Source organism: Canis lupus, chromosome 11 (assembly GCF_011100685.1).
Source record: "Canis lupus familiaris isolate Mischka breed German Shepherd chromosome 11, alternate assembly UU_Cfam_GSD_1.0, whole genome shotgun sequence".
Lineage (NCBI taxonomy): Eukaryota > Metazoa > Chordata > Mammalia > Carnivora > Canidae > Canis > Canis lupus.
In genome coordinates this window covers 74,014,732-74,040,491 of record NC_049232.1, presented here as the reverse complement: position 1 = coordinate 74,040,491, position 25,760 = coordinate 74,014,732, and the positions used below count along the sequence as shown (strand labels likewise).

The window sequence follows — 25,760 nt, the reverse complement described above, 5'->3', positions numbered from 1 at the left end:
TGCACTTCACAGAACCACAAGTAAAAGTCGTATGATTTTCAGTTAGATTTAGAGCCTGGTGATGTTTAAATTACTGTGCAAAATGCCTGAGTATTTTAGCAGAGGCTTTAATTCTGTTCTGCAAGACTAATTGCAAATTGTGGATAAAGAATTATAAATGATCATTTTGGAATTATAAATTTCTTAGGTGCCCGTCTACGCAGTCCCACCTGTTGCAGCCTGTGGCTTTCTACACCGCCCCCCGCCCGCCTCCCCACCCCACCCCACCCCCACCCCAGAAAGCTGTACTTTTCTGACTGTAGTTCTTTCTCTGTAGAAAACGCAGATTTCTCCTGCTGTGCCCTTGGCCACTTTGTGTTGATTTAGGGTTTATCCTCTCCCCATTTCTACAAAGAACTTGAGGCTGTGATGAGGTCTCCGTGGACTCAGGGCAGTCTCTTCTGCCTCTAATCACTGTGTGATCCTGACAATTAATGCTGGGTGATGAGGGGATTGAAGAACAGGGAGGGAAGCACACCGCCCGTATTTAACTTGCTGCAGCCCGAGATTTATAGCTTGGCTGCTGACATGGTTGGGACATCACTGCTGAATTTCCTGAGTATTAAAATAAATGTCTTTGTTGCCGAGCTGTGACACAGCTGCCCGAGTAGACCCCGTCCGTCTCCCAGGCCACCACACTGCCCTGCTTACCACGACGGGAGCCATCGGGCTTTGTCTTTACGCGCCTGCCACCTCTCCAGGTTGTGGTCTGCACATTACACGGGTTTCCTTCACGGCATTAAGGAAGCTCTGCAGAGGAGGGAGTGCCCTGGATCTGGAGCGGGAACTTCTTCTCTCCGGCTCTGTGGCCTTGGGCGGGTCACTTCATCTGTCTGAAACCCACTTTCCTGATCTGCACATGGGCGGATTGCACGCTCACCGCTCACCTCCTGATTGGATTGGGAGTACTGCACTGCCTTAGTTACCAGTTGACGTTCTTCTGGTTGCAAGCCGTAGGGCCCGACATGCACAGCGTGGCCACAGCAGCAGCGAGAGGGAGCCTTTATCGGGAGCGCTGGCGGCCCCCACAGATGCCGGGAGAGCCGAGTAGCCATGTCTCAGGGTAGAAGCGCGGCAGCCCCGTGGACACCGCAGCTCTAGACTCCAGGGCCCTGTGTTTGATGTGACACACACCCAGCGTCCCAGGTGCTGGCTTGTCAGCTGAAATCCGAGTCTGGAGAGAGAATCCTACTGGGACACTGTGGGTCCCGGGGTGGCTTATGGAAGAGAGGGGCCTTCTGGGGTCTTACCCCATGTTTTAGGGACGGGTTTCAGATGAGCCGGGTGGGCCCTGAAGGCCGTGGGGAACAGACTGCACAGGCCGACCCCGGTAGGCGTGTGGCAGCCTTGGTCTCCTTTGGGATGAGAGGCCTCCTGTCTGGGTTGCTTCTTGTTCCGAGGGGCAGGAGGGCGGGTGGGGGTGGCCTGTGCCTGCTGAGCAGGTGCTTCTTGCCGCTCCCCGCAGGGCAGCCTGGCCCCCTGCCTCTATGCCGAGGAGATCTCCAGGTTTGTCAGCTGTGCGGAGGGAGCCAAATGACTTCATTCTAATGGGGCATGATTCAACGCAGGGGAATAGGTGATTGATGAAACGGGACCCAAATGGCTCTGAAGAGTTCATTTATTTAACATGGGCGAGCTATTTGCTTCTAGGAAGACGTTGACTCACTCTGACTTCCATTATGCAAAGCATCCACAGGAATCTCTGCTCTTAAGATTCACGTTGGCTCCTGCCTTGTCCTCTCAGCTGCTTAATCCCCAGGTCAGCCAGCGTCTGTGGCCGCCTCCGGTCTGTGGCGGGTCCAGTGCCTGGCTCGGGACGTGGCTGCCCCCAGGGGGCCCTCGCACCCGCCCGCGGGTGGCTGGTGCGCTAGCTCTCGGCTGAAAGGGAACCAGAGAGCCAGGGGGGCCGGGACGGGGTGTTTTTCTCAGTCCTGGAAGGCTTCCTGGTGAGAACTGGCCTCCGCGGACCCTGGCAGGTGCTGGTGGTGTGTGAGCGAGGGGGGTGAACGGTGGTCCCTGCAGAGGGGGAGGGGATTCCCCCGGGGCTCAGATGGAGGGAGAGCGGGCAAGGGAAGTGCGGCGGTCGGCTGGCAGGTGGACAGGGGGCTTGGGGCGGGTCTGGGGTAGCTGCCGGCGAGAACCCAGGCCTCCAGGCCCCGGCCTTCCCCTGGGCGGTCCTCGGCCCGGGCCTCCGCCGTGCGGTCAGGATACAGGAGCCCCAGGGGTTGGTTCACCGGGCACAGGCCTTCCACGTGTGGAGTCGGCGCCAGCGGCCCAAGTCCCTCGTTGCCCTTGTTGACGGGCTTTGAAGTCACACACGTCAGCACGAATGCTGGCTGCCACGTGGTAGCTGGGGGGACTCAAACAGATATTCTCTTCTCAGAGAATCAGTTTCTTCATCCGAAAACCGGGAAGGTCAGTAACCGTCCTGGGCTTCGATTAGAGGTGGTGGCCCGCGCAGAGGACCCGGCAGAGCTCCAGAGCCTCGGAGTAGGTTAGGGGCGACATGCGCCACGTGTCTACTTCGTGCCAGGCTTCGCCCCGAGCACTTGGTGTAGACGAACTCGTTGAGTCCCCCTCGCAGCGCTCCGAGCCACGCGGGGTCCTTGCCTTCATTCGTAGGTGCGGAGCCGGAAACAGCGAGAGGTCGAGGAGCTTGCTGCAGCCGCACGGTCAGGCCGCAGTCTCAGCCGTCACGGCCTCATGGCAGGTGCTCAAGAAGCAGTCGGCCCTCAGATGTTCTTTGCCACCGTTGGCCACCTTTTACGGGGCTGACAGTGACAGTGTGACCCGTCCAGCGCCCCAGGGCTTTGCCTCCATGGTGGCGCACGGATGGGTGGACCGAGGAGCGCGGGCCTCGGAGCCGGCTGCCTGGTGCACGCCCCGCCTCTGCCCTGCCCTCGGCCCGCTGGTGGCCCCTGTGCGCGGGTCCCTCCTCACGGAATTGAGCGGGTGAGGCGAGCGCGGGGGTTGGCGGACGGACTCCGTGAGGACGTGCCCAGGGAGCGCTGAGCACGGTGGCCGGCGTTGTCCTGTCATCCTGTGAGATCCTTCCCGGCTCTTCTCTGGGCCGCGAGCCGACACTCGGCGTGCACAGGGGCTGCCTGTCCAGTGACACGCGGCGTGACTCACGGAAGGCCTGACGGTTCCGGCAGTCCGGGTGACTCGCTCGTCACGAGCAGGCTGGCGCGTCAGCATGGGCAGCCCCTCACCGCCCCGCACGGCGGGGCTGCCGCTGCCGCCTCTGTGGGCGCCGGAGCCGGGGATCCGGGGTCCCCTACCTGGGACGTGCTCAGAGCGTAGGAGGTGTGCGCGGGGTCGTAGCGGGAACCGGTCACGTTGAAACGCGGGCGTAGGATGCTGACGAACGGGCTCTGGGAATGGCGCGGCTGCGCTAAGCCTGCTGAGGACAGTGGCTGCTGCGGTTTGGAAGTCCTGGTGACAATGTTTTGAGGTGACTTGAGACGCCTGGAGCATCACAGGTGCCTGCGTCTTCCGACGACGCGGTCCCGGGAAAGCACCGCGACTGCCGTGGGGTGCGGCGGTGCCGGTGTCCCTGCCGCTGCCGTCGGCTTCGGGGACCCTGTCCTAGCGGTTATGGGACCTTCGGGGGAGCCTGGGCCAGCGTGGAGCGCAGGGGCCGCTCACAGGCCGCTGTCCCGCCCCACACACTGTCGCCCCGCACTTGGGAGCGTCGAGGCCGCGCGGGGCGCCGTGCCAGGTGTCCCGCCGCGCGTTAGTTCGCGTGGAGTTCTTTCTTACTTTGGGATGGTGTCATGGGGGGGATGTTTGGAGGAGCCGGGCTCTGTTTTCCTGCGCGCCTGGGAGTAGGCCTCCCGGCAAAGGCCGCTCTCGTCCGAGCACCTCGGCGTGTGGTCCCGTGGGCAGGACACTGTCGTGCGTCGAGCGCGGTGCCCACGAGCAGGACTAAGCAGACCTCCACGGCCTGCTGGTCCTCGGATGCACGTTGGTGCGCCGCGTGTGCCCAGACCCCTCGTGGCCGCAGGGCCCGCTTCAGGCTCACGCGGAGCTTGGTCTCGGGGCTCCGGTCTGCAGTCTGGGACAGTCTCCCGGGCTGCCCCTGACCCTCGTGCCCGTCAGGCTGCTCGAGCGTCCGGGCCAGCCCTGTAGTGCAACGTCCTCGCGTCGGGCTCAGCTTGTGTGGCCTGGCCGCCCGGCTTCAGGGAGGCGCCTGCGCGGCCGCGTCCTCGCCCTGTGCCCTCCTGAGGGGTCACGGCTCACGCCTGCGCATGGCTGGGCAAGCTGGCTTCCAGGACTGTCAGGTGGCGCCCTCGTCCCTCCTCTGCCGTTAGTACGCATCCTGGGCCGTTCGAGGCTCGGTCAGCGTCCCGATACTCTTCAGACCGTGACCCGCTGGTTTTAGCTTCTCCCTTAGGTCACAGGGCTGGTGAGGAGCAGAGATCCGGCTCCGGTCGCTTTAGCGCGTGGCTCGCTGGACCTTTTCTGTTGGAGTGTGAGTCCCCTGTCCCGGACACCAGGGTGGGTTGACGGGCTTCTTGTCTTGGGAGCAAGAGCGAGCGTGGAAGGCCATCTCTGTAGTGTAGACCGAGCGAGCGGCGGTTTCGCCCCGGGTGCGTCGGGTGCGCGATGCTCCTTTTATAGCTGCTGTCCAGACCCGGGCGCAGCGGGGAGCTCTGCTGGGGGCCGTGGTGCCCGTCGTTCCCCGGCGTCCTGCAGGTGGTGCCCCGACGTGGCCTCATCAGGGCCTGGGTCTGTGAACGGCCCACATCTGCATCATGTCAGGGTGTACGCTTTTGAGGTTCCCCCCTTCATGTCAGGTGCCCATTGTCATTTCCAGGAAAAGCAACAATTAGACTATGAAGAGCTGCTTCGGGTCTTGAAGAAGGAGCGGGACATCTACGCTCATCTGGTGAAGTCCCTGCAGGACCCGGACAGGTAAGGTCACAGTTTGCACGTCACACACGCACGGACACATACCTACTTTGAATAAATACATTTGGCGTCTGAGGCAGCAGAGCCCTTCCGGTTTGCTCAGAAGCTTCAAATGCCTTTTGGTGGTGATTGCCGTACGTAGATAAACATCTTACATCAAGAATTGTCTGATTTGGGGACGCCCGGGTGGCTCGGTTGGTCGAGCATCCAGACCCTTGATGTAGGCTCAGGCCGTGGTCTCTGGGTGGTGAGACCGAGCCCCATGTCAGGCTTCGCGCCCAGCACGGTCTGCTTGGGTTTCTCCCCTTCCTCCCCTCCCCCCCAGGCACTTTTTCTCTCTCTCTCTCTCTCTCTCTCTCTCAAGTAAATAAGTCTTCAAAAACAAAACAAAACAATTCTTTGGTATTTGGATTGTTTAAGTTTTTTTTATCCTGACGAGCATAGGATAGAAATATGATCGTTAGGATGAAATGTTTATCCTACTTGGGTCCAGATTTAGAGAGGGCTCCGAGTGTGTTAGCGCCCCATCCTCACGGCCGTCCTGCTTCCCTGAGGCCCTGAAAACAGAGAGCTTACGCGACGTCCACAGTGGGTCCCGTGGGGAGTGACTGCACGCGGGAACCCAACAAGTTCCTGCCTTGGAGCGACCTGTGTCTCCCCAGAATTGCCGAGGTGATCTGGTGCCAGTGAGCGGTGGTGCCGGGGTCTTAAAAAAGAAGAAAGGGCATGTAGCCTGCCACATGTTAATGGGTAGGGGGACCATGGTAGTGTTTGTTTTCCTGTGCTTTTGTATTTTAAATTTTTCGTAAACATGTCTTTACTTTTATAACCAGAAAAAAACAAAACAAAACCCACTGATGACTTAATAGTCAAGGGGAGGCTTGCTGGCGTTTGTATTTTAATTTTTTTTTTTTTTTTTTTTTTAATTTATTTATGATAGAGAGAGAGAGAGAGAGAGAGAGAGAGGCAGAGACACAGGCAGAGGGAGAAGCAGGCTCCATGCACCGGGAGCCTGATGTGGGATTCGATCCCGGGTCTCCAGGATCGCGCCCTGGGCCAAAGGCAGGCGCCAAACCGCTGCGCCACCCAGGGATCCCTGGCGTTTGTATTTTAAAGTGCAAATGGGTCTGTTTAAAAACTGCTGGTGGTTTCGGGTGAGGTATGGATGTGTTGAGTCACTATATTCTACACAGATTTTACTCTGCATGTTAAGTAACGAGTTTAAATAAAAACTTAAAATTTCTGGTGTCTTGTTTTACCAAGTATCAACAGCCTGCAGGCCGAGTTAAACAGCATTTTCGCTTTGCGGAAGCAACTGGAGCAGGACGTGCTGTCCTATCGGAATTTACAAAAGACCCTGGAGGAGCAGATCAGTGAAATTCGGAGGCGGGAAGGTGGGTGCTCTCTTGGCTGAACGAGGGGATGAGGAGCCTACAGGGTTTTGTCTGGGTTCCTTTCTCGGGGTGACCGTGTTGATGTTGGCCCCCCAGTCTGTGCGCGTCCGCTTCGGCCTCCGTGGGAGGGCTCAGCGCATCGTGTGAGTTTGCGTGCCGGGGCACCTGCTGCGGAGTCTGGGCCGCACGGGCACGTGGCGCTGAGATGGCTGCTTCCTGTTGAGACCTTGCCGTCGGCATTGTCGCCGCCACAGGCGACTCCGTAGGGAGGGCTCCAAGGTGAGGGGCCTGTGGTCCTCGCGTTGCCGTGCTCGTCGCAGCCACACCTGGCCCTCCGCTCGCTGGAACCAGAGCCCGTAGGGTGCGCTAGTGTCCTCTTCCTTTCTGTCTCTAGCCTGGTGCCTGGCACATAGGAGCAAAAAAATTTGGAAATTGCAGTGGTAGGCTTGACCCTTCTGGAGCAGGAGCACCTGCTGTGTACACGGCACAGCAGCAGGCACCTCATTGCTCATCACTGATCCTGACGCTCGTCCCCTTGGCTGGCGTAGGTGTTGACTTCATTTTACAAATGCAGATGCTGTGGCTCGGGGTGGGGTGGGATTGATGTACCCACGTCCGAGCCAGGACATCTTCCTATGAGGAGCGGCTCCTCCCAGTGCACTAGGCGTATCGGCGCTTCTCCCCAGATCGTTAAGTGGGATCATGTTTGTAGACGCATCACTCAGGACGTAGCCCGCCCTTCCTCAGAGCCTTCCTTCCCCATGGGGATGCGACCTTTGCTGCAGAGGAAGTCGACCTTTATGCAGGTGGCCGGAGGTCCCCTTATCTTAGATCTAGCAGCCGTGTCTGCACTTGGTGAGCTCATGACCACGGAGGGCTCTGGGGCCACTAAGAAATACACGAGGCACCTTTATTTCCCTGAAGCGCCGCCCTTGAGGGTCACGTCTAACTTTCCTGTATTCGCTCCTAAACAGAATCACTCCCTCATTTAAACTGAAATCACCATTCGCTCGTGCCACTCCGAATGGTCTCTAGGTACAGCACTTGGTATGCAGATCATAATTCAGAACAGGCCGCAGCGACAGCCGCAGCCCGCGACGAAACCACACGTTGAGATACCAGCCCGTAGAGAAAGAGGGAAAATTACTTTTGCTCCAAAGATGGAACGTTCAACTCCCTGTTTGTACTGACTCCCCCTCGTAGCGACCCCCCCACCCCGTCCCCTCCCTCCGTACGGGGCTGTACTAGGATTGGGCTCGGAAGGATCTGGTTCTAATATTGTTTCTTCTCCCTCCCTTTTTTCTTTTTGCAGAAGAACCATTTTCATTTTACAGTGATCAAACATCTTACCTGAGTATTTGCCTTGAAGAGCCCAATCGGTTTCAAGTGGAGCATTTTTCTCAAGAAGAACTTAAGAAAAAGGTACTGACCTGTGAACTCTGAGCCCTTGGTTGGTTATTTGTTGCCTCCCGGGTTTCTGATCTGAGGTGTAAGGTTCTGAAAGCCTCTTTCCTTGCCTTTCTTCCCTCTGTCGCTGCCTGTCTTTGCTCGACCTTTGTTCCTCCTGGGACCAGCCCAGGCTCGATGTGCCCTAGCGGATGCCGTGCAGTCCCCCCTCAGGTCGCTCCCTCCTCTCGCGCCGGCGGCACGGCGTGCTCACGCTGATCTGGACTTACCTGCTTATTCGTCTGAATCCCCACCAGGCTGCGAGCATCTTAAAGTTAGTGATTGTATCTCACCTACTTTTGATGTTCCAGGGCCTTCCACGCATAGTGGGAGTTAACACGTGCTTTCTGAAAGAATGAAGACCCAGGTTTGATCAGTGAATCTTTTTTAAAACTGGGAACCAGGTTCCTCAATCTGTTGATTGTTGGTGTGATGAGAGTGGTTTCGAACTTCCAAGACTCTGGCAGCCACTGATAAGAGTAGGAACTGTGAGCTCAGAGGAGACAGTTTGTTATAAAATTATCATCCACGTATGACAGATTCAGTTTCTGCCTTGGAGCAATTCCCATTGCGGTAGAGCGGTCAGACACGTCAGCAGGTGGTTGCAGTGCGGGTGCGGGGGTTGCCCCGGTAGGTGGGTGGGCGAGGCAGAGGTAGCAGACGTGGCACAGGAGGAGAGGGGAGTCCTCGGGGGCTGCAGGTGCTCACTGGCTCACAGGAGGCTTTTCAGCAGATGTGAGGCCTGAAGTGGGTTTTGAAGGATGAATAGGAGTTTGTCTCGGTGGAGGTCTTCTCTGCAGAGGGAGAGAGAGAGAGACCGGTAGGTGTAAGCAACTAAAAGTTAGGAATAGAAAGGAGAATTGAGAATTCGAGTGTTTGGGGAGGAGTGGAACAAGGAGCCTTGAGGCGTTTCAGTTGTTGAAGGTTCTTCAGGGACGCGGGGACGGTGAGGGCAGCTGGGAGCACCTCCTGTGGCGACGTGTAGGGGCGGGAAGGACGCGGCGTGCTTGGCACTTAGTAACTGTCTGCAGGGCCGGGGCGTTTTGCTCTTCTCACCCCAGCCTTGGTGGGGCCCAGGTGTCGTCGCGGTTCCCGGTGCTGGACGCCTCCTGTGTAGTCGGGGGGCTGACGCTTCCTCCAGTGAGACGTCTGCAGAATTACTAGCCGTTGGGGTAGAAGCTTGAGGGGAGGAAGGTAGTGCTTGATTGTGGTGGCCCTGGGCTGGCAGGACCCGGGCGCACGGAGGGAGGAGCCCAGGGCTGGGAGCCCGGGGTCTCAGCTGCAGCCCGCTTGGCCCGTGGGGAGGCAGCAGCCCTTTCCCCCGTGGACAGGCCCTCCGGCCGTCCTTATACGTCACGCGGTGCCCCGCACGTCCCGCCTGGGGCCTCGGGCCCTACGCCTCTCTGTGTCCGCTCCTCGTGGAGGTGGGAGGAGTCCGGCAGCCTGGCCCCCCTCAGGACGTCTGTAGGGAATGAAGGGCTGAAGCTTGTGGCGTCTTTGAGTAGCTGTGAGTTGCTTTGTAACTGAAGGAGATGAGCACCACTGACGTCGCTGGGTCGGTCGGCGAAGGTCGGTGCTGAGGGAGGCCCCTGACACGTCTCGGGGCCGTCCACCCGGGCTTGTCCTCAAGTAGGAGCTGTGGCCCGATCCCGACCGGTTCCTGCAGCAGCCCGGGAGGGGTGGCGGGGGTTCGAACACAGGCGTGCGGCTGCGGGTTTCAGCGCGCCCTGAGCGGAGCCAGGGGCCGGGGCCCGGGAGGCCGAGGTCGGCTGGTGGGCAGCCCGTCTCCCTCTGCTCCGTCCGCAGGTCAGTGACCTGATACAGCTGGTGAGGGAGCTGCACGCGGACAACCAGCACCTGAAGAAGACCATGCTTGATCTCTCGTGCATGGGCGCCCAGGGCGGGGACAGACTCGGGTCGGCGGCACAGTCGCAGGTAAGAGCAGCCGGGACCGGCCCGCGCGCCTGCAGCTGCCCCGGGTACGTCTGCGCGGACACGGGGGGCAGGTCCGGCAGTGCTGGGCCCTGAGCCGGCCCCGGGGCGTGGCTGCGGGGGCGCCTGCGGCTGAGCGTGTGGCCTCAGAGGGCCCTGGCCAGTTGCCACGCCGCCCAGGTCGCTCGGGGCGTGTCCGGCCGTCCTAAGGAATCCCTTACCATCGGAAAACAAATGCATAAATGCATTTTCATTTACTTTTTGGGTTAATCTGAGTTCTGTGCACCCCCTCACGGTTGGGGCCTCCGGGCTGGGGTGGGACTGCATGAGTGTCGCCCCCCACGCGGACCCAGCTCCCGCACTCTGCCGCCGTGGGGAGGGGGGCCGCCAGCCTGTCCCGCGCCCTCCCGCCCGGCCGCCTGCCGCAGGGGTTTCTGCTGCTGGTCTCGGAAAGTCCGGGGGTCAAGGGTTAAATCGTGTGTCTGGGCAGGACCGGGAGGCGGCCTGCGGTTTGGGGGCCGCGTCCTCGGCCTCTCCGGGAGTGCTCCGCCTCAGGAGAGACGAGGGACGCCCCAGCCCACCTGGCCCCCTGGGGGCCTCCACTGTCGCTGTGAGGCCCTCCTGTCCCTGTCCCTCTTGTCCCCCCCATGGCCGGCCAGCGGACCACAGGGGAGCCTGGAGTCGTGTACCGGGAAGAGCCGGCCGTCGCTGCCCTTAGCCCTGATGCCCCCCCCCCCCCCCGCCTCCGCGGCCAAGCTGGGCAGAGCTGATCTTGGCGCCAGGCCAGGGCCCTTCTGTCCGCGGGCCCGGGCTCCCCAGTCGGCCCACAGGTGCTGCAGGGTGCAGCGTCGGGCCAGGCCGGGCGGGCCTCGGGGCCACAGCGGGCAGGAGGCCGTGCTCTTTGACGGAGCGGGTGTTATTTATGGATCTTAGCCTCCAAGGCTCCACCTAATTTTGGAAACAAAGAATATCTGCAGTCCGTTTAGGGAGAAATAAGTCTCTTGGTTTGTTTTCTCCCAGGCAGCATCTTTAATAAGCAGCTCATTCCTCACCTACTTCATTGGAGTCGTAAATGGCAAGTTTGTTTGTTCACTTGCCCTTTGAACAAAAATCTGTTAAATGTCCCATTATGTTCTTTGGAGAACAGAGGCTTTTTCCTCTTCCCACTCTGAGATCTTCATACCAGCCGGTTCAGATATGAGCCATTTGTCAGATTGCACTTCACCTTGACGTTCTCTCTGGATGCTGCGTCCTGGCTCCCGGTTTCCCGTCTTCCACGAATAGGATGGGAAGGTCCGAAGAGCCACCCGGGAGGGAGCTGTTCCCACAGGGGCCTTGAGCTGAGGGAGGAGAGGTGGGATGGCGCAGACGGGACGCTGCCGGGCCCTGGGCGTGCGTGTGGTTCCCCTTTGATGGGGCCTGGAAACGCCCGGGCTGCCCGTGGCCTCTCTAAGCGGCAGGGCCTGCGGGGGGGCTGGGCACTGGCCCTGCTGCCCGGAGCCTGCAAAGCAGGAAGAGGGAGGGGAGAAAGCGAATCTGTTCCGTGTTTTCAAAATTCAGTATTTTCTCTCTAATATTTAATTAGTCAACAGCATCGGGTTAAAATGCAGAAAAGAAATTACCCCAATCCTGTCACTTTAAAACACGTACAGTTATTTGACATTTGGAATCCTTCCTTCTCTGTTTGTGTATATGGACACGTGCAGGCCCACAATGCATATATGGTTTTGTTCCTTTTTTTTTTTCCAATTGCTGTTAGGTTACAGCATCTTGTTTCATCTTATGAATGAGCTGAAATTGAATTGCTGCATTATTGTTGGACACGTAGATTATTTCCAGTGATTCGCTGTCTTAAATTACTTGATGAGTGTCTTCAGACACAAATCTTTTTCTGGGTTTGGGTTTAGATTTTTTTCCCCTTAGACTGTATTCCCAGATACGTAATTTCTAGGTCTATAGGTAGATACAGGTATAAAGTAGGCATGTAACTCTATTTCCTATAGGCTCCCCCTGCAACTTTGAGTTTGACTAAGGGTATAAGTAGTAGGAGGCCCTTGGTGCAGTTTGTCAGGTTTGTCCTCAGAATGGTTGCCTGGGCATGGATTCCCTCCAGCTGATTGGGACAGTGCTCACTGCTGCACATGAGCAATTCACTTAGAAAACACAGAAAAGACTGAGAACAGGTGTCCTTTGGTTTTAAAGGGCATTAAAATAATCTCTGATCAGTTTGCTTCTATTTCTTTGTGCTTATTTTTACTTTTTTAAAAGATTTTATTTATTTATTTGAGAGAGTGAGAGAGAATGAACAGGGCCGGGGAGGGGCGGGGCAGAGGGAGAAGCAGACTCCCCACTGAGCAGGGAGCCCGACACCGGGACTCGACCCCAGGACCCTGAGACGGTGACCTGAGCTGGAGGCAGATGCTTCCCCGGCTGAGCCACCCAGGTGCCTTCTTTATGTTTATTTACCGGTTATTAACTTACACATTATAGAAAACGTGGTTGAGAATTGATGAGCAGGCGTGATTGGGGCCGTGAGCCTTGCAAACCACAAACCGTGTGATGTGCGGAACTGTCCCCTCGGGTGGGTTGTAGGCTACATGTGTGTGCACGGAAAGAGCTAGTCTGTTATTATTTACTTAAATCATCAGTTTTAGAAAGGGCTAGGAACTAGGATTTTTTTTTTATTTTATTTTTTGGCATGGAGGGAAAACATGGATTGAGGGACATCATGTGATTGAATGCAGGTATTGGAAGGGCTGGCTGCTATGTTGAATGAGAAATAAAGGTGGTGTGACTCCCGAGGACAGACGTAATGCTCAGAAGTAGGAGGTGCTTGTTAACTTCTGCTATTAGTAGCAGGATAAAGTGGAGTTTGTCGGAAGCAGATTGGATTTCGTTAAAAGGACGAGGTTTCTAAGAGTTTGACCTCATAAGTTATTATGAATTTTACATGATTTATAAAGAGCCCTCGACACGGTGCCTGGGATATAGTAGGTGCGCAGTAGAGCGGTTAGTTCACTGTTTGGAGTCAGTCAGGGGGAGTTAGGACGAGAGCCTTATTCGGACTCTGTGCGGGGTCGTGTGTGTGGCACCGTAGGGCAGAGCTCCTAAAGTGCGACGTGCGTGGGACTCTCCTGGCGTCTCGTTAAAACGAAGGCTCCGGTTCCGTGAGCCTGGCCTGGGGCCCGAGAGTGTGCGTCTCCCGTAAGCGTGTGGAGCGGAGGACCAGGGGTGATCCTGGTCCTTTGGTCTCAGCTCTCACTTTAAAAGACTGTCCCTTGGCGCGGGCTCTCGGCAGCGCTGCCTGGGCGCCAGGCGGTGACGTGGGGGCGGGGTGGCGCCCCACCCGCGTGGGACGCAGGGACGCAGAGGGGCAGTGTCTGCGAGGGTCAGGTACTCTCAGAGGTTGCCAGTGGGGCGTTCACATGTGGAGGAGGGACATTTCTCTGTGTCCACACATTTAATTTCTTGGCCGTTGGTGGAAATTGAGTTTACTTTTAATTTCGACCAAGTCAGCGGAGGTAAAGAGGAAGGAAAGTTCATCCTGTCTCACTGCTCAGGCCGTGGTGTGGCTGCGGTCCTGGGACTGAAGAGAGACTCCCGGTACCTGGACTTGGAGTGCCCTGGGGTAAGCCGTGTCTCTCTCAGCTCCACGCACGGGGCCCTTCCTGTACCCACGGGGCCCGCGGCTGGCTCCCCGCCGCCCCTCCCTGGGCTGGCGTGTGCTCCGTCCCCTGGGGGACAGCCCCGGGGACCTCCCACCTGCAGCTGGGACCAAAGTTCTCTCGGGAAGCTTGGAGAGGGGCCGAGAGCTCAGCCACCGGAGCTGCTGGGGAGCCAGAGAGACGCTGTTGTTGTTTTGTGTTTTAAAAGATGAGAGACACGTCCCCCCAGCATTTTAGCCTGAAGAAATTTAAACACAGCAGAGTGAGAAGAACCTGACAGTGAGCACCCACGTACCCCCCCCCCTGGATTGTCCTGTTAACACCGCCCGGGTTTCCATCGTCACCCCCTTACCTTTTTTTTTTTTTTTTTAATTTTTACTTATTTATGATAGTCACAGAGAGAGAGAGAGAGAGGCAGAGACACAGGCAGAGGGAGAAGCAGGCTCCATGCACCGGGAGCCTGACGTGGGATTCGATCCCGGGTCTCCAGGATCGCGCCCTGGGCCAAAGGCAGGCGCTAAACCACTGCGCCACCCAGGGATCCCACCCCCTTACCTTTTTGATAAATTTTAATGTAAATGACTAAGTTCCACCACGATTACAAATACACTTCCTTCCTCTGAAATACTTCAACATACACATCTTAACTTCATGGTGTGTTTATGGTTATTTTTTCCTTTAAGGTTGAGTTCACATATGTTGAAATACAGAAATGGCAACTGCGTATTCGCTAAGTCTTACGAATGTGCGTCCCCCTGTACCCCACGCCTCCTCCGGACGCCTCGTGTCCCTCCTGGGTTCCCACGGCTCCCGCAGGCCCCCACTTGTGTCCCCCATGGGCTAGTTTTGCCCGCACTAGGCTTCCACATAAATGGAGTCTGCACGTAGACTCCCTCTTGTGTGAAGCTGCTTTCTGTCGGCGTTCTGTTTCTGGGATTCATCCGTGTTGTAGTGTGAACCAGCCACACGTTCCTTTTATTGCTAAGTAGCATTCCCATCGTGTGTAAATATATTAAAATTTGTTTATTCATTCGGCTATCGATGTGCACTTGGGTTGTTTCGGTTTTTGGATATTATGAAAAGTTGGTAGGAACATTCCTGCATAGATCTTTATGAGGATATTGGTTTTCATTTTTCTTGATGAATACCCAGGAGTAGGATTCCCAAGCCACAGGGTTATTTGTTTTAGAAGATACTGCCAGTACTTTTTCCACAGTCGTCTGACCTTTTGTACGCCCACCAACAAGTTTGATAGTCCTGGTTGGTCCTTATCACTTGAGAATGTTTTAATAATGAGGAAAGATGCCGCTAGAGAGAGAGAAGCACCTCATCCACATGTGGAAACTTTTATGCGTTGGTAAGTATATTCACATGTAGCTAGCCTGTTTAGTGGTCAATAGTTTAGAAGCACGATTTTTTTTTTTTTTTTTTAAGGATTTTATTTATTCATGAGAGACACAGAAAGGGAGGCAGAGACCCAGGCAGAGGGAGAAGCAGGCTCCCTGCAGGAGCCCGATGTGGGACTCGATCCCAGGACCCCGGGGTCATGCCCTGAGCTAAAAGCAGATGCTCAACCACTGAGCCCCCGTTGGGCCCCTACAGCTCTGATTTGTAAGGTCATCAGTCCTCTTTGAGCCTGATGACAGATTTGGATATGGTCAGGTTGAGTGTGTTCTGGTCCTGGAAAGTTTTCTATAAAAATGACTTAAATGAAGTCAGTTTGCTTTGTTTGGTTTGCTTTCTTCCAAAATAAGGGTTTCCTATAAAAGGAAGGTCAGAAGAATTTAAGTTGGTCTGCGGAAAGTATGGACTAAATGTAGGAATTTGTAAATAAAACTGTAGCGACAGAACCTTAGAAATCTCGTATGTACAACAGCACCTGGGCCAGTGACTCAGCGCCCGGTTTGTGGTTTTGACACTTTGGCGCGGAACTTACAGTTTCATTGGTGAGGTGAGGTTTGGTATAATTTCTGAACCAGTTTTGACTGATGACCTCCCTGGGTGGCCACCTGTCCTCTCTGTTTTTATTTGCTTTAATCCAGGTGTCCCAGGACTAGAAGTTCTGCTCTTCCAGCGAGCTGAGATCTGGCCCCCTTGAGAACATCGTATTGTCCATTCTGCGGAGTGCAGAGTGCAGAAGCTTTGGGATTTACACTTCTTTAAAGCATTAGGGATTCATGCAATCTTTATAAAAAAAAAAAAAGTTCTTCATTTCCAAAGCATAAAGTTATCGTCAGGCCAGCTCGATACTCATTAGCGATGAGGACTTTTTGTCAGCAAAGTGACGGCGTTGTGGGGACTGTCCATCTCGGGTGTGTGACAGTCCAAGAAGAGGTTTATGCCCTGTGCTAAACTGGAGAAGTGATGCATAAATCGGGCACAGCATAAATTTCATTTACTGCCTTCTTGCTATTTGATGTTTTCAATTCCATCAATAGCTTTTCTCCAAAATCTTGTTACTTTTATATAATCTGAAAGTGAATTTAGCCATGGCAGGAATGGCAGCGGCACAACAGACAGCATATTCAATTTACAGCAGCTCGGGGAAGGCCCTGCAAGGGCAGGGGGAAATGGCTTTTGTCATTTCTTGGGGAATTTGTCCTTCAATTATGCTTGGTTCTAGGCAGCTGTGTGTGATTTGCTAGAACTAGCATCTCTAACTTTGGTTAATTTTTATTTCATTGGCTTTGGCATTCGTTTCTGCCTCCTTTTCGGTTTGTTTTTTGTTTTGCATTAAAAAAAAAAAAGACATCACTGACTTACTCATGCATATTCATGCTGCACACTTTTTTGGGTTGCATTTTCACACCATTCCATGCTCCATGTAGCTTTTGGCTAGCAAGGAGGATGAGGACACGACCAGAATTGGAGCGGATGACGAGAATAATTTCCCGAGTGACCAGCATTTGGAGCAGAGTGACAAGGTAGGGACGTGGCAGTCACCTCCCAGTTCCATGCTCCCCTCTCTGTGCCCAAGCCAGCCTTCCTGCTTGGAGTGAATCCGGTGGCTTCTCCGTTCCTTCTGCCCGTGTCGAGCGCCTGCTGTATGCCAGCGGGGAGCCGAGACGCTAGGTCTCTTCCTTCTCGTAAGTTCCAAACAGGGTGGTAGAGCCAGTTGAGAAACAGCGAGACCAGGAGTTGCCAATAAAAACAGGGTTGTTGTCAGAGAGTAACAGGCATCGGCTGCTGGAGTTGGTCAGACCTGTGGCGCTCTAACCGACCCATTTGTTGTCTGCGTTGGAGACGGAGCCCTGTGAGGGGAGAGGATCTCTCCAGGGCGCAGGGCAGGTGAGTGACCGAGTTGGGAGGGGAGCCCCTCCCCTGCAGGAGCTGCGCTCAGTGGAGTCCCAGATCACTTCGCTGCAGCGTAGGACGCCCTTCTCGGGGCCCTCTCCAGTCTCCTGATCTGGAGCCCCGCGTGGTGGCACGTGGGCATCGTTGAGAACGTTCCTCCAGTCACATTGATACTGGGCATTTGGGACAAACGTTCTCCCGAGGTTGAAAGAGCCTGAAAGCCTGGGATGCGATGGACAGAGGAGGCTGCAGTCTGGCATTTGTAACCTTCCAGGCGTTGAAGTTCTTGAAGTCACAAGTGTGAGATCATCAAAATGTCGGTGGTTTTGGAAAGCAAAGCAGTTCAAAGTGGGGATCTTGGAATTAGGTCTTGAGTCTTGGTCTTCATCTTTGTGACCTCAGTTAACCCTTGCGTAGGCCCTCAGCCCGGGTTTTTTGGTCCTTGAAGATAATCCATCCTTGCCGGAGTGTCTGTGATATTTCAATTAGTGCATAGAAAGGTATGTACGAAGTGCTCAGGAAATGCTATGACTCTTCTTATTACGATAGTCCACATTTCCTTTCTTTGGAACTTACTTATTTAGATGGACGTAATAACTAGATTGGTGGCAAACAAGACCCTATAAATAACTGCTCATTTGTGTGGGTCTTGTCTTCCATTTAATAATCTTAATCATTTTACAAGTGTGAGAGAGGGGTGTGATGGCTAGTGTATGTGCCACCTGCAGTAATGAAGTCGAGGGCAGTTATTTATAGACTGGGAGAAGAAGTTTAGAAAGAATGCTAATTGGAGCACCTCGGGCATGCCCAACACAAGCTTTAACTCGGCACATTGTTGGTACCACTCCTCTGGGGCCCTCAGTGACCCCAGAAGATGGATCCGTAAATAACATCTCCCTGGGAATTAGGATCTCTCTACTTTCCTAATGAGACCAATCAAAGTCATGTTAATTAGCATGTCTCTGTAAAGAGTAAGGCGCTTTCCCGATTTGTAGCGGGGAGGATGCATCACAAGAGGTAGATGACAGACGTCTGAAGCGTCAGGCGTGGCCTGGGCTCCCGAGGAGCGGGCCAGGGGGCGAGGGGACATGGCCGTGGCAGGCGGGACACTGTGCCAGGACCTTAGGTGAGGCAGTCATCTCACTTTATTCTCACGGTCACCTTGGGAGGTGGCGTTACTCTCCACGTTGTGCGGATCAGGGAACTGAGGGTGAGGAGAAGTGGCGTGACCCGTCCGTGCTCTTGCACAGGCACCTCCCCGCCCCGCCACAGGGCACGTGGGCCTGCGAGCCGGAGCCGCGCTCTGCCCTGCCTGCTGCGCTTCCGTTGCCCTCAGGCTTGCTGGCGCTGCCCATTCGGTCGCTGCCTCCGCCCTTTCTCCCCCACGCACGGCCCTCCTCTCTTCCAGGGGCCGTGTTTTGACCGCATCCTCTGCTTTGCAGGTCGTGGAGGACTTTTCCAAAGGGGGCTGCAAAAACGGATACTCGAGGCACACAGATTCTAGCATCCTAGACTACGATGGAGCCCACACACCTGGCTGCCCCAGAGACCAGAGTCTAGAGGAAGGCGAGCTCCTGAACCTGCTGGCCCCTTTTTTCAACGAGAAGGCCACGTTGTTCCTGGAATCCAGGTAGACGTGGGGCCCCCGCACTGCTTTTTCTCTCGAGTTTGAGGGGAGAACAAACTCATTTTGCTAAATGGATTTAGATGGTGGTGCCGTGGAATTTAGCTGAGCGAGCCCCTGAAACGTCTTGGAAGGAATCTTGCCAGTCATGCAATTAAGTAATTAGGCTGCGCGCTGGTGGCTGGGAGGGGACTCCGCAGAGCCGCATGCGAGCCCGTTACGGAGAGGAAGAAAGCTTTCCTCTGGAGTCGGCCCGCGAGCCCTGGGGAGGGCTGTCCGGCTGTCGGCGAGAGGAACAGCCCCCCTGGAGTCTCCTCAGGTTCTGCACCAGCTCAGGAGCTGCCGCTGTGGTTGTGACTCGCTGGTTACGTTGAGCTTGAGCTTGGTTTGTCTTCTCGTTGTGCTGGGCGTCGTCCGTCCTCTGTGAGGGAGTAGTCGGGGGTTTGCCTTAAGCCAGAAAAGGAGAAACATTCAGTACATTTTGTAATTTTAAAATTAACCCTTCGGGAGGAGACTGTCGCCCTTGCACATTCTTCCAGACCATGGCGACAGCTGCCGGGCGGAGCCGCGCCTCCCTCTCTCAGGGCCCCGGCCTCTCCGACCTCTTCTCGTGCGTGAGGAGGCAGACGGCGCACCGTTGGAGGAGCCTGGCAGGCAGGTGCTGTGCGTCCGGTAAAACTGTCCAGTTCTCTCCAGTGGAGGCAGAGAAGCGGAGCCCAGAACTCCTGCCCGTGACTCTTGGCAGGAGCCGGGACCCCTGCTGGTTCTTGCACTGCTGGTGCACCAAGCCTCACAGACGTTCCTTAGCTAAGAAATAAGGATCGGACCGTTCTGCTTTCGAGCTCAGGCAGGCTGACCCGCCCCCGGTGCCTGGCATCTCACACTTCTCTAGCTCGCGTCCTGTTGGGGCACATGTCTAGGGCCGTTCTGGTTTATTATCACAGGGACTTGGTGACCAGAGTCAAGGCTTGAGAGACGGAGGATTTTCTCCATGTCAGGGTCCCAAGTGTCCCCTCCGAGAGTAGGGATGCCACCCTCTGAGGACCTCCTGGAAGGTGCCTGGGTGATTGAGCTGGGGAAAGTATGGCGGCCGCGGGGGCATGTGGCGAACCCGGGCACGTGTGCCCCCTCTACTGGGCCGGAGCCTCTCAGCCCTACGCGACAGAGTGGTACGGGCACCTGGGCTCCCAGCCTTCCAGGCTTTCGGTGGAAGCCCCAAATTGTATCCTACATCTCTTGATTTTTAAAGATGTGGACCCCTAACTACATATTTTAAAGAAAGCATCTCCCGCCTGCCAGGCCAGCCTGTGACATCTATGGTTCAGTTACCTGTTCCCTGTAGGTTTCTGCTCCACAGCTTCCAGACTGCGTTGGCAGTTGCAGTGTGAGGACAGGGTTTCTTACGCCGGCCTACGTCTGTGGCCCTGTCTTGTTCCCTGCACAGCTGCCATTCGCACCGGACCACTGAAGCCCGTGATGGTGCAGTCGTGGCCCCCCAGGCCCTCCCGAGGGCCCCTCCGGGGTCTGCACCCTCTGGCCCACACCCTGGGCACCATAGGCCCAGCCTCAGTTCACCCTCACACCAGCTTTGTGCGCTGCTCATGGTGTTTTCTTTCTTATAAACGTGGGAGCTGACATTTGGGGACTTGACATTCCTGTAGCTAGGAAGCGCTAGAGCCATTGGAGAACCTTCTGGAGGAGTCTTTTACAAACACTCATTGGGCAACCAGGATTTTAATTGGTCAGAGAAACACTATTCTTCTGCTTGGGAGTCCCCTCCTGTCCCAGCCGCCACCGTCTCTTGCCTGGACTCCAGCAGCGCAGGCTGCTCTACTGTCCACTCTCCCCAGAGCAGCCAGTGATCGTTTTGTAACTTAGGTCAGATCATATCTGTTCCATGCGTACGACCTTCCAGTGGACTTCCATTGCCCTTACAGGAAGGTCAGAGCTGCTCACCCTGGAGCCCGCCTCTTTCTGTCCTTACCATCCACCCCCCAGCCACACGGAGCTCCTCTGTGCCTCAGACACCTCAGGGCCTTTGCACCAGCCGTCCCTCTGCCTGCAGTATGTATGTGACTGGTGGTGTCTCAGCTCCACATCCACCCTGTGGACAGGTCCTTGCTGAGCACTAACAGGAGTCCTGCTTGCACGTGGTCTCAGGACTCCCTCCCTCCCTCCCGCGGCTGATGGTCCTGCTCATCACTGCTGTACGTTGTCTGATTTAGTTACCGACATAGGCGTGGACGAATGTCGTCTTAATGAAATGCGAGCCCCTGATTCCTTTTCACCACGCATGCCCACTGCTGTGGTGGCAGGTGAGAGGTGCTCGGTAAATACCGAAGCGTCAGTGCAGACAGTTAGAAGCTCAGCATCACAGCAGAAGGTAAATGGGGAGAATTGGAGACGGTATAGTGACCCCTGGGCTCAGGAGGATCGGGCTGCCCCGATCTTTGTTCTGCCGCTTTGCTAGGGGATCTTGAGTCTTCCGAGCCCATTGCTTCATCTGTAAAGTGGGGTGAGCTTTGGCCCCACCCCCCAGGCGCACGGGGAGGCCCGAGTGTGCTTGGCGTGCTTAACGACCCGACGCCGCACGGGCTTCGCAGCTGCCGGCCCCCCACGGCCTCGCGCCGCGGCCCAGGTCCTCGGGAAGGCCGTGTAAACGGTGTCTGCGCCTCTGACCAGACCCTCGACCGAACCGTTAAACAGGTCCTGATCCGGCGACGGCTTGGTGGATCCGCTGCGCAGATCTCTAGCAAAGTCACACGTGAGGGGTTTGTCTAACAGCACCCCCACCTTGGTATAGTCTAATGGCCTCTTTCACCGCCTTTTACTGCCCGTCTGTAAAGCCTGTTTCCTGTGTTTTATTGTATGTTGTTTGGTGGTGAATAACGGTCCTCCTTTGGCCGGCTGAATAGCAATTGTCATTACTTTTAATCTATATTAAGGGAAGGAGAGGAAAGGAAAATTTAGTTTAACATGCGTAAAGTGCCAGCAGTCTTTTTAAAGTCTGGGTTCACTAAATTTTAAGATGCTTTGTGTAGGCTAGATGATTCCATATTCGAAGTGAAAAAATGTACCGTACATTTAAATTCTGTTTTTCAAACCTTTAATTTTTCCTGTGCCTCCGTGTGCCGAAGCTGTGGTCTGAACGGAGTCGCCCCTGCCCCAGAGCTGGGCGGTGGGATCTGGATGGGAGTGGGGCCTCCCCGCTGCCCTCGAGGGTTCACGGCCCCGGTCACGTGTCGCAGGCGCAGATACAGGGCAGGGGCCATCGGGCGTCGCGCCGAGCGTCGGTCCCGGGCCGGAGGCAGGCGAGAGGATCGGCAGAGGGAAGAGAGCGCAGCGCGGCCGAGGGCCCCTTCTGTCCCCCGCGCCCGGCCGGACGCCGGCCTCCCTCCTCCTGCCCGCCTCTCCCTCCGTCCTCGCCTGCTCCAGTCCCTGCGCCCACCATTTCCTGGCGCTTTCCTGGTTTCCTTCTTCTCTTAAATGAGTCCTTTTTCTTCTTTTTTATTTTTAAGTCTTTATTTTTTTATAGGAAAACTAAAGAATTCTTTTATTTAGTGAGAAACAGGTGGGAAACGGTAGCAGCTCAAACATCTCCTTTATTTTTTAGGTGATTTACACATACTTATGTGAAGGTCTTCGGGTTGCCTTATTAATTTGATTTTCTCGAGTGTGGACGTTGGGCTGTGGCCCGTCCGCTGTCGTAGTGGGTTGTGCGTGCAGGTTTGGTTTGCCTGTGTGGACACCCCCGGCCCCCCTTCTCCCGTGGGGGGAGCCCCTGACTTTTCCCTGGACTCCGGGAGATCTCCACCATAGGGGAGTTAAATTTCTGGCCCCAGTGCTTTCTGCAAATGCCCCCTTTTTTCCTGACTGCCTCTCCTCCTCAGTTTCTCATGTTTGGACAAATTTTGCCTTGACTTTGAGGCCTGTAGCGCCCCTTACGGGGTTTTCTGTTATGCCTCTTCTGCTGTCACGGGTGTTTAGAGCGGCCTGGGAGGGGCGGAGTGTGTGCTCCCGCCGTCCCCGGACAGGAGCCTGTGCAGTCCTGCCGCACGGCATGCGGGTGGCGCCCGTGCCACAGAGCGTCGCCCGGAGGCTCCCCTGTGCCCCCACGCGGACTTCTCCCTGCCTCGCTTCCAGCCGCGCCTCCTCCCTGGTCACCTTGGCTTTCATGCCGAGAACGTCCCGTTTCCTTTGCCCTGGCTGACCTCCCCTCGCCTCTAGAATCCCTTCTCTGGCATCTCCTGCCTCTCCCAGGCTGGGCACCCCGGGATCGGGGCTTTGTAACCCCCTAAACTTGCACAGGGCCCCTGTTCCCCCTTTGACCCCGTGAAGCAGTGATTTCTCAATGTCCGTGTCCGACACCAGGCTAAGTCCTCGCAGGTGGTCTTGCCCCCTCGGTGTCCGTCGGGCACCCGGCACAGGAAACACAGGGATTCCTCTGAACTGCGCCCTAGTCTTTTACGAGCTCCCTCAGTTTGGGTTCCCAGGAAAGCGGAGCCCAAAGTAAGGGCTTGGGTACACGTGGTCTCTTTGGGCTGTGACCCCGGGGAGCAGAGGCAAAGCCAGTCAGGGTCCATGACCTGCGTGCTGTGGACAGCGCCGGGGACGGCCTAGAGGTGCCGTGCCATTGGCCCTGTGAAGGCGGGACGGGGGACGTGTGTCCCAGCAGCTCTCTTCCCCCCACTGTCTGAGGGCTTCCCCTGCCCACTGCCCTGCTGGGGGCCTCAGGAGCGCTGAGGAAGCCCCAGGCCAGTGGAGAGAGGCAGGGAGCACCCCAGACGGGCCTCTTCGTGTCCCGGGTGCCGTCCTCAGTGTCCACGCTGCCGCAGCTGGGCGGGCTCCGCGGGAGCACGGGGCAGGTGGCCAGGGACGCGAAGGTACCGCTCCCTCTGTGCTCTCTTGCTTAATCCTCGTTGCCGTCCTTGGAGGGGGATTACGTTACTTCCAAAGAATCTCTGACTTAGAATTTGAAGCCATTTTCGTGTGATTTCAAAGCCACTGCTGTTTGTATTACGAGTCGTTCGCAGCATCCCTTCGTTGAGGGCCTGTGTCCCGGGCCCTGGCTGCACAGGGTCCACCTGGGTGACCAGGCCACCCGGGCCGTACTCCCCTGGATGTAGGACTGGGCCGGGGGCAGGTGGACCTCGCGGTTGGCAGTACTTGGTGACCCGTCTGCTCCTGTTGAGGCCCAGCCGGCACCCGCACAGCCACGCGGGCCCTCGCTTGCTGGGTACTTGTGTCAGGTGATTCCCTTCTCCGTGAGATAGACCTGCCAGGATCCCCAGGTAGGGGGGGTCACGAGGCGGTTGGGGTAAAATCCTGGGCTGTGGGTCCTGGCACATGGTGCGTGGTTTAGACAGACGTCGGGCCAGTCAGTGGAGAAAACTTGGGAGACTGGGCGGGGCACAAGGCTAGGGCACAAAACCTGTTTCTCCCACTTCCTTCCCTTTGGAAAAACAGGCCAGACCTCCTGAAAGTGCTGCGTGAACTGCTCTTGGAACGAATGCGCTCGCTAGAGCAGGGAGTTTCCGCAGAACACCTTGATGGGAAGACTGAGAAGTCACTGACGCCGGTGGCCGTTCAGCTAGGAGGTGAACTAGGACACCTGGCCCACGTCGACTCGTCGTCCAAGTCCCGTGATGACCCGAGGTCGCCTTGGACAGCCCGGCTGCTCAGGGCGGGTGAAGCGGCCACGCGGGAGCTGAAAGATGCCTCCGTGCAGACCGTGGCCGCGGAGGGCGACACACTCAGGTTCACAAACCAGGGCAAGAGAGGAGTTTGGGAAGAGGAGCCCCCAGACGCCACGTTCCACGCTGAGGGTCAGCCGCAGAGCTTGTGCCTGGTGCCAGGGAAGCCGGCCGCTGCCCTCTCCTTCCCCAGTGGGGCCGACAAAGTAAGCTTTTCTATAGATTATTTATTTATTTTCTTTTTTATACAAGTGAAAGGCTTAAAAACTCAACTCTGATCTCACTGCTTTTTCTGATGTCTGTAAAATCCGGTGTCTCCCCCTGCCTGCCCCTCGTCTGGCCTCTCCCTAGAGGCGTGTGTTCGTCTTAACCTCCCCCCCAGCCCGGTCTTCTCCGTCTGTACATCATGACATTTATGCAGTTTTCCTTACAGAGCTGTATTTTTACATCTGTGTGTAGCGTTTTCTTTCCTGCTGTGTATCAGGACCATGTTTCCTTGCGGTGGCTCTGAAATATTCCATTGTGGGAAATGTGCCAAAAGGTGTAGGATTTTCACCCACTGGTGGACATTTCCTTTTGTAGATTGCAGTGAAATTGTGATAGCCTGACTTTAGGAGTAGGGCCGAGCACCTCGGTTTTATCTTGTGCGGGCTGTGTGGCGGAGAGGTACTGTTCTGGGGCTTGGTCCACATTTCCCCGGAGATGAGGAAGCCCGACTCGCAGTGCCCACAGTGAGCCCGCAGCTAAGGGGCTGAGTGGAACCCCCCGCGGCTGAGTGCTCTGCTCTACCCTTTCCAAGGCTCGCCCCCCGCTCCTTCTGGCCCAGCGTGGTAGGGTCCGGTTTTGGTGGGGGGAATGCATTTGGCTTCAGTCAAGACGCTGTCTCGATGCTTCTCCTCAAATACCATCAAATATGCCACACGATTAAGAGCCAGACTCTCTTGGCAGCGTTTGATTGGACCTTTTGCTAAAATCCTCCCGGGCGGAGGGGTTGGGCTGACGCTCCCCAAAGCGGAGAGATGTCAGTGTTCTGGTGGAGAAGTAGGTCATGTTTCTAATAGAGCGCCAGTGATGGCTGTTGGTGTTCTTGTTTCTGATGGGTGTTTTGTATCTGAGAAATCAGCTGTACACACTGCTTCATAGCATCAGAATGGAGAATTAAGTTTATTTTCTGACCACTAAATTACTGCTTTTGTGCATACCAAAGGGAGTTAGATATATCATTAGCAAAATTGCTTTTGATTGTTTTAAATTATGCACCAAAACTGTAATTTCTAGAAAAGGGTTTTCTAAAGATATCAGTAAAGACAAAAAAAATAAATAAATAAATAAAAAAAATAAAAAGACATTGCCATTATATTAACGGTACTTCAGATGCAAATGTGTACGTTTTGGCTGGAATAGAAAGCTCTCATCTGCCCCCAGCTCTGTTAGTTTGTACCTGTGTTTTAGGAAAACTAGATGTTTTTTTCCCCCAGTTTGTGTGGGAGGTAGCCTCCTTTGTGCAGAAAAATTACATAATCGAATGAACTCATTAATTTCCCCAAATATATAAATTTTTTTTTTAGCGTAGAATTATCCTTCTTGCTTGTGGCTTCAAAAGGAAGGCCACAGTGTTTATTTTTTAGCATCTGCTGTTTGTGCCAGGATCACGCTAGATTTCCTGTACCTATACCATCACATTTAATCTCAAGAAGCCTGTGAGTTAGATAGGTATTCCCTACATTTTACATGTGAAGAAATACAGACTCTCAAAGTC

At 55.6% G+C, this 25,760-nt stretch overlaps 1 protein-coding gene across 8 annotated transcripts in view; it reads left to right on the top strand.

Annotated features, from left to right (window-relative positions):
• Window positions 1–25,760, top strand: part of CDK5RAP2 (CDK5 regulatory subunit associated protein 2) — a 153,057-nt gene that overhangs the window by 75,200 nt on the left and 52,097 nt on the right. For 7 of the 8 annotated variants that reach the window (XM_038553244.1, XM_038553243.1, XM_038553241.1 and 4 more), the window contains 7 exons: window positions 4,859–4,956; window positions 6,217–6,347; window positions 7,660–7,769; window positions 9,600–9,728; window positions 16,219–16,314; window positions 18,127–18,314; window positions 23,775–24,207. In XM_038553244.1, the coding sequence (XP_038409172.1) occupies window positions 4,859–4,956; window positions 6,217–6,347; window positions 7,660–7,769; window positions 9,600–9,728; window positions 16,219–16,314; window positions 18,127–18,314; window positions 23,775–24,207 (1,185 nt within the window). The remainder of the gene's footprint in view (window positions 1–4,858; window positions 4,957–6,216; window positions 6,348–7,659; window positions 7,770–9,599; window positions 9,729–16,218; window positions 16,315–18,126; window positions 18,315–23,774; window positions 24,208–25,760) is intronic. The other variant, XM_038553242.1, reaches the window with a different exon arrangement.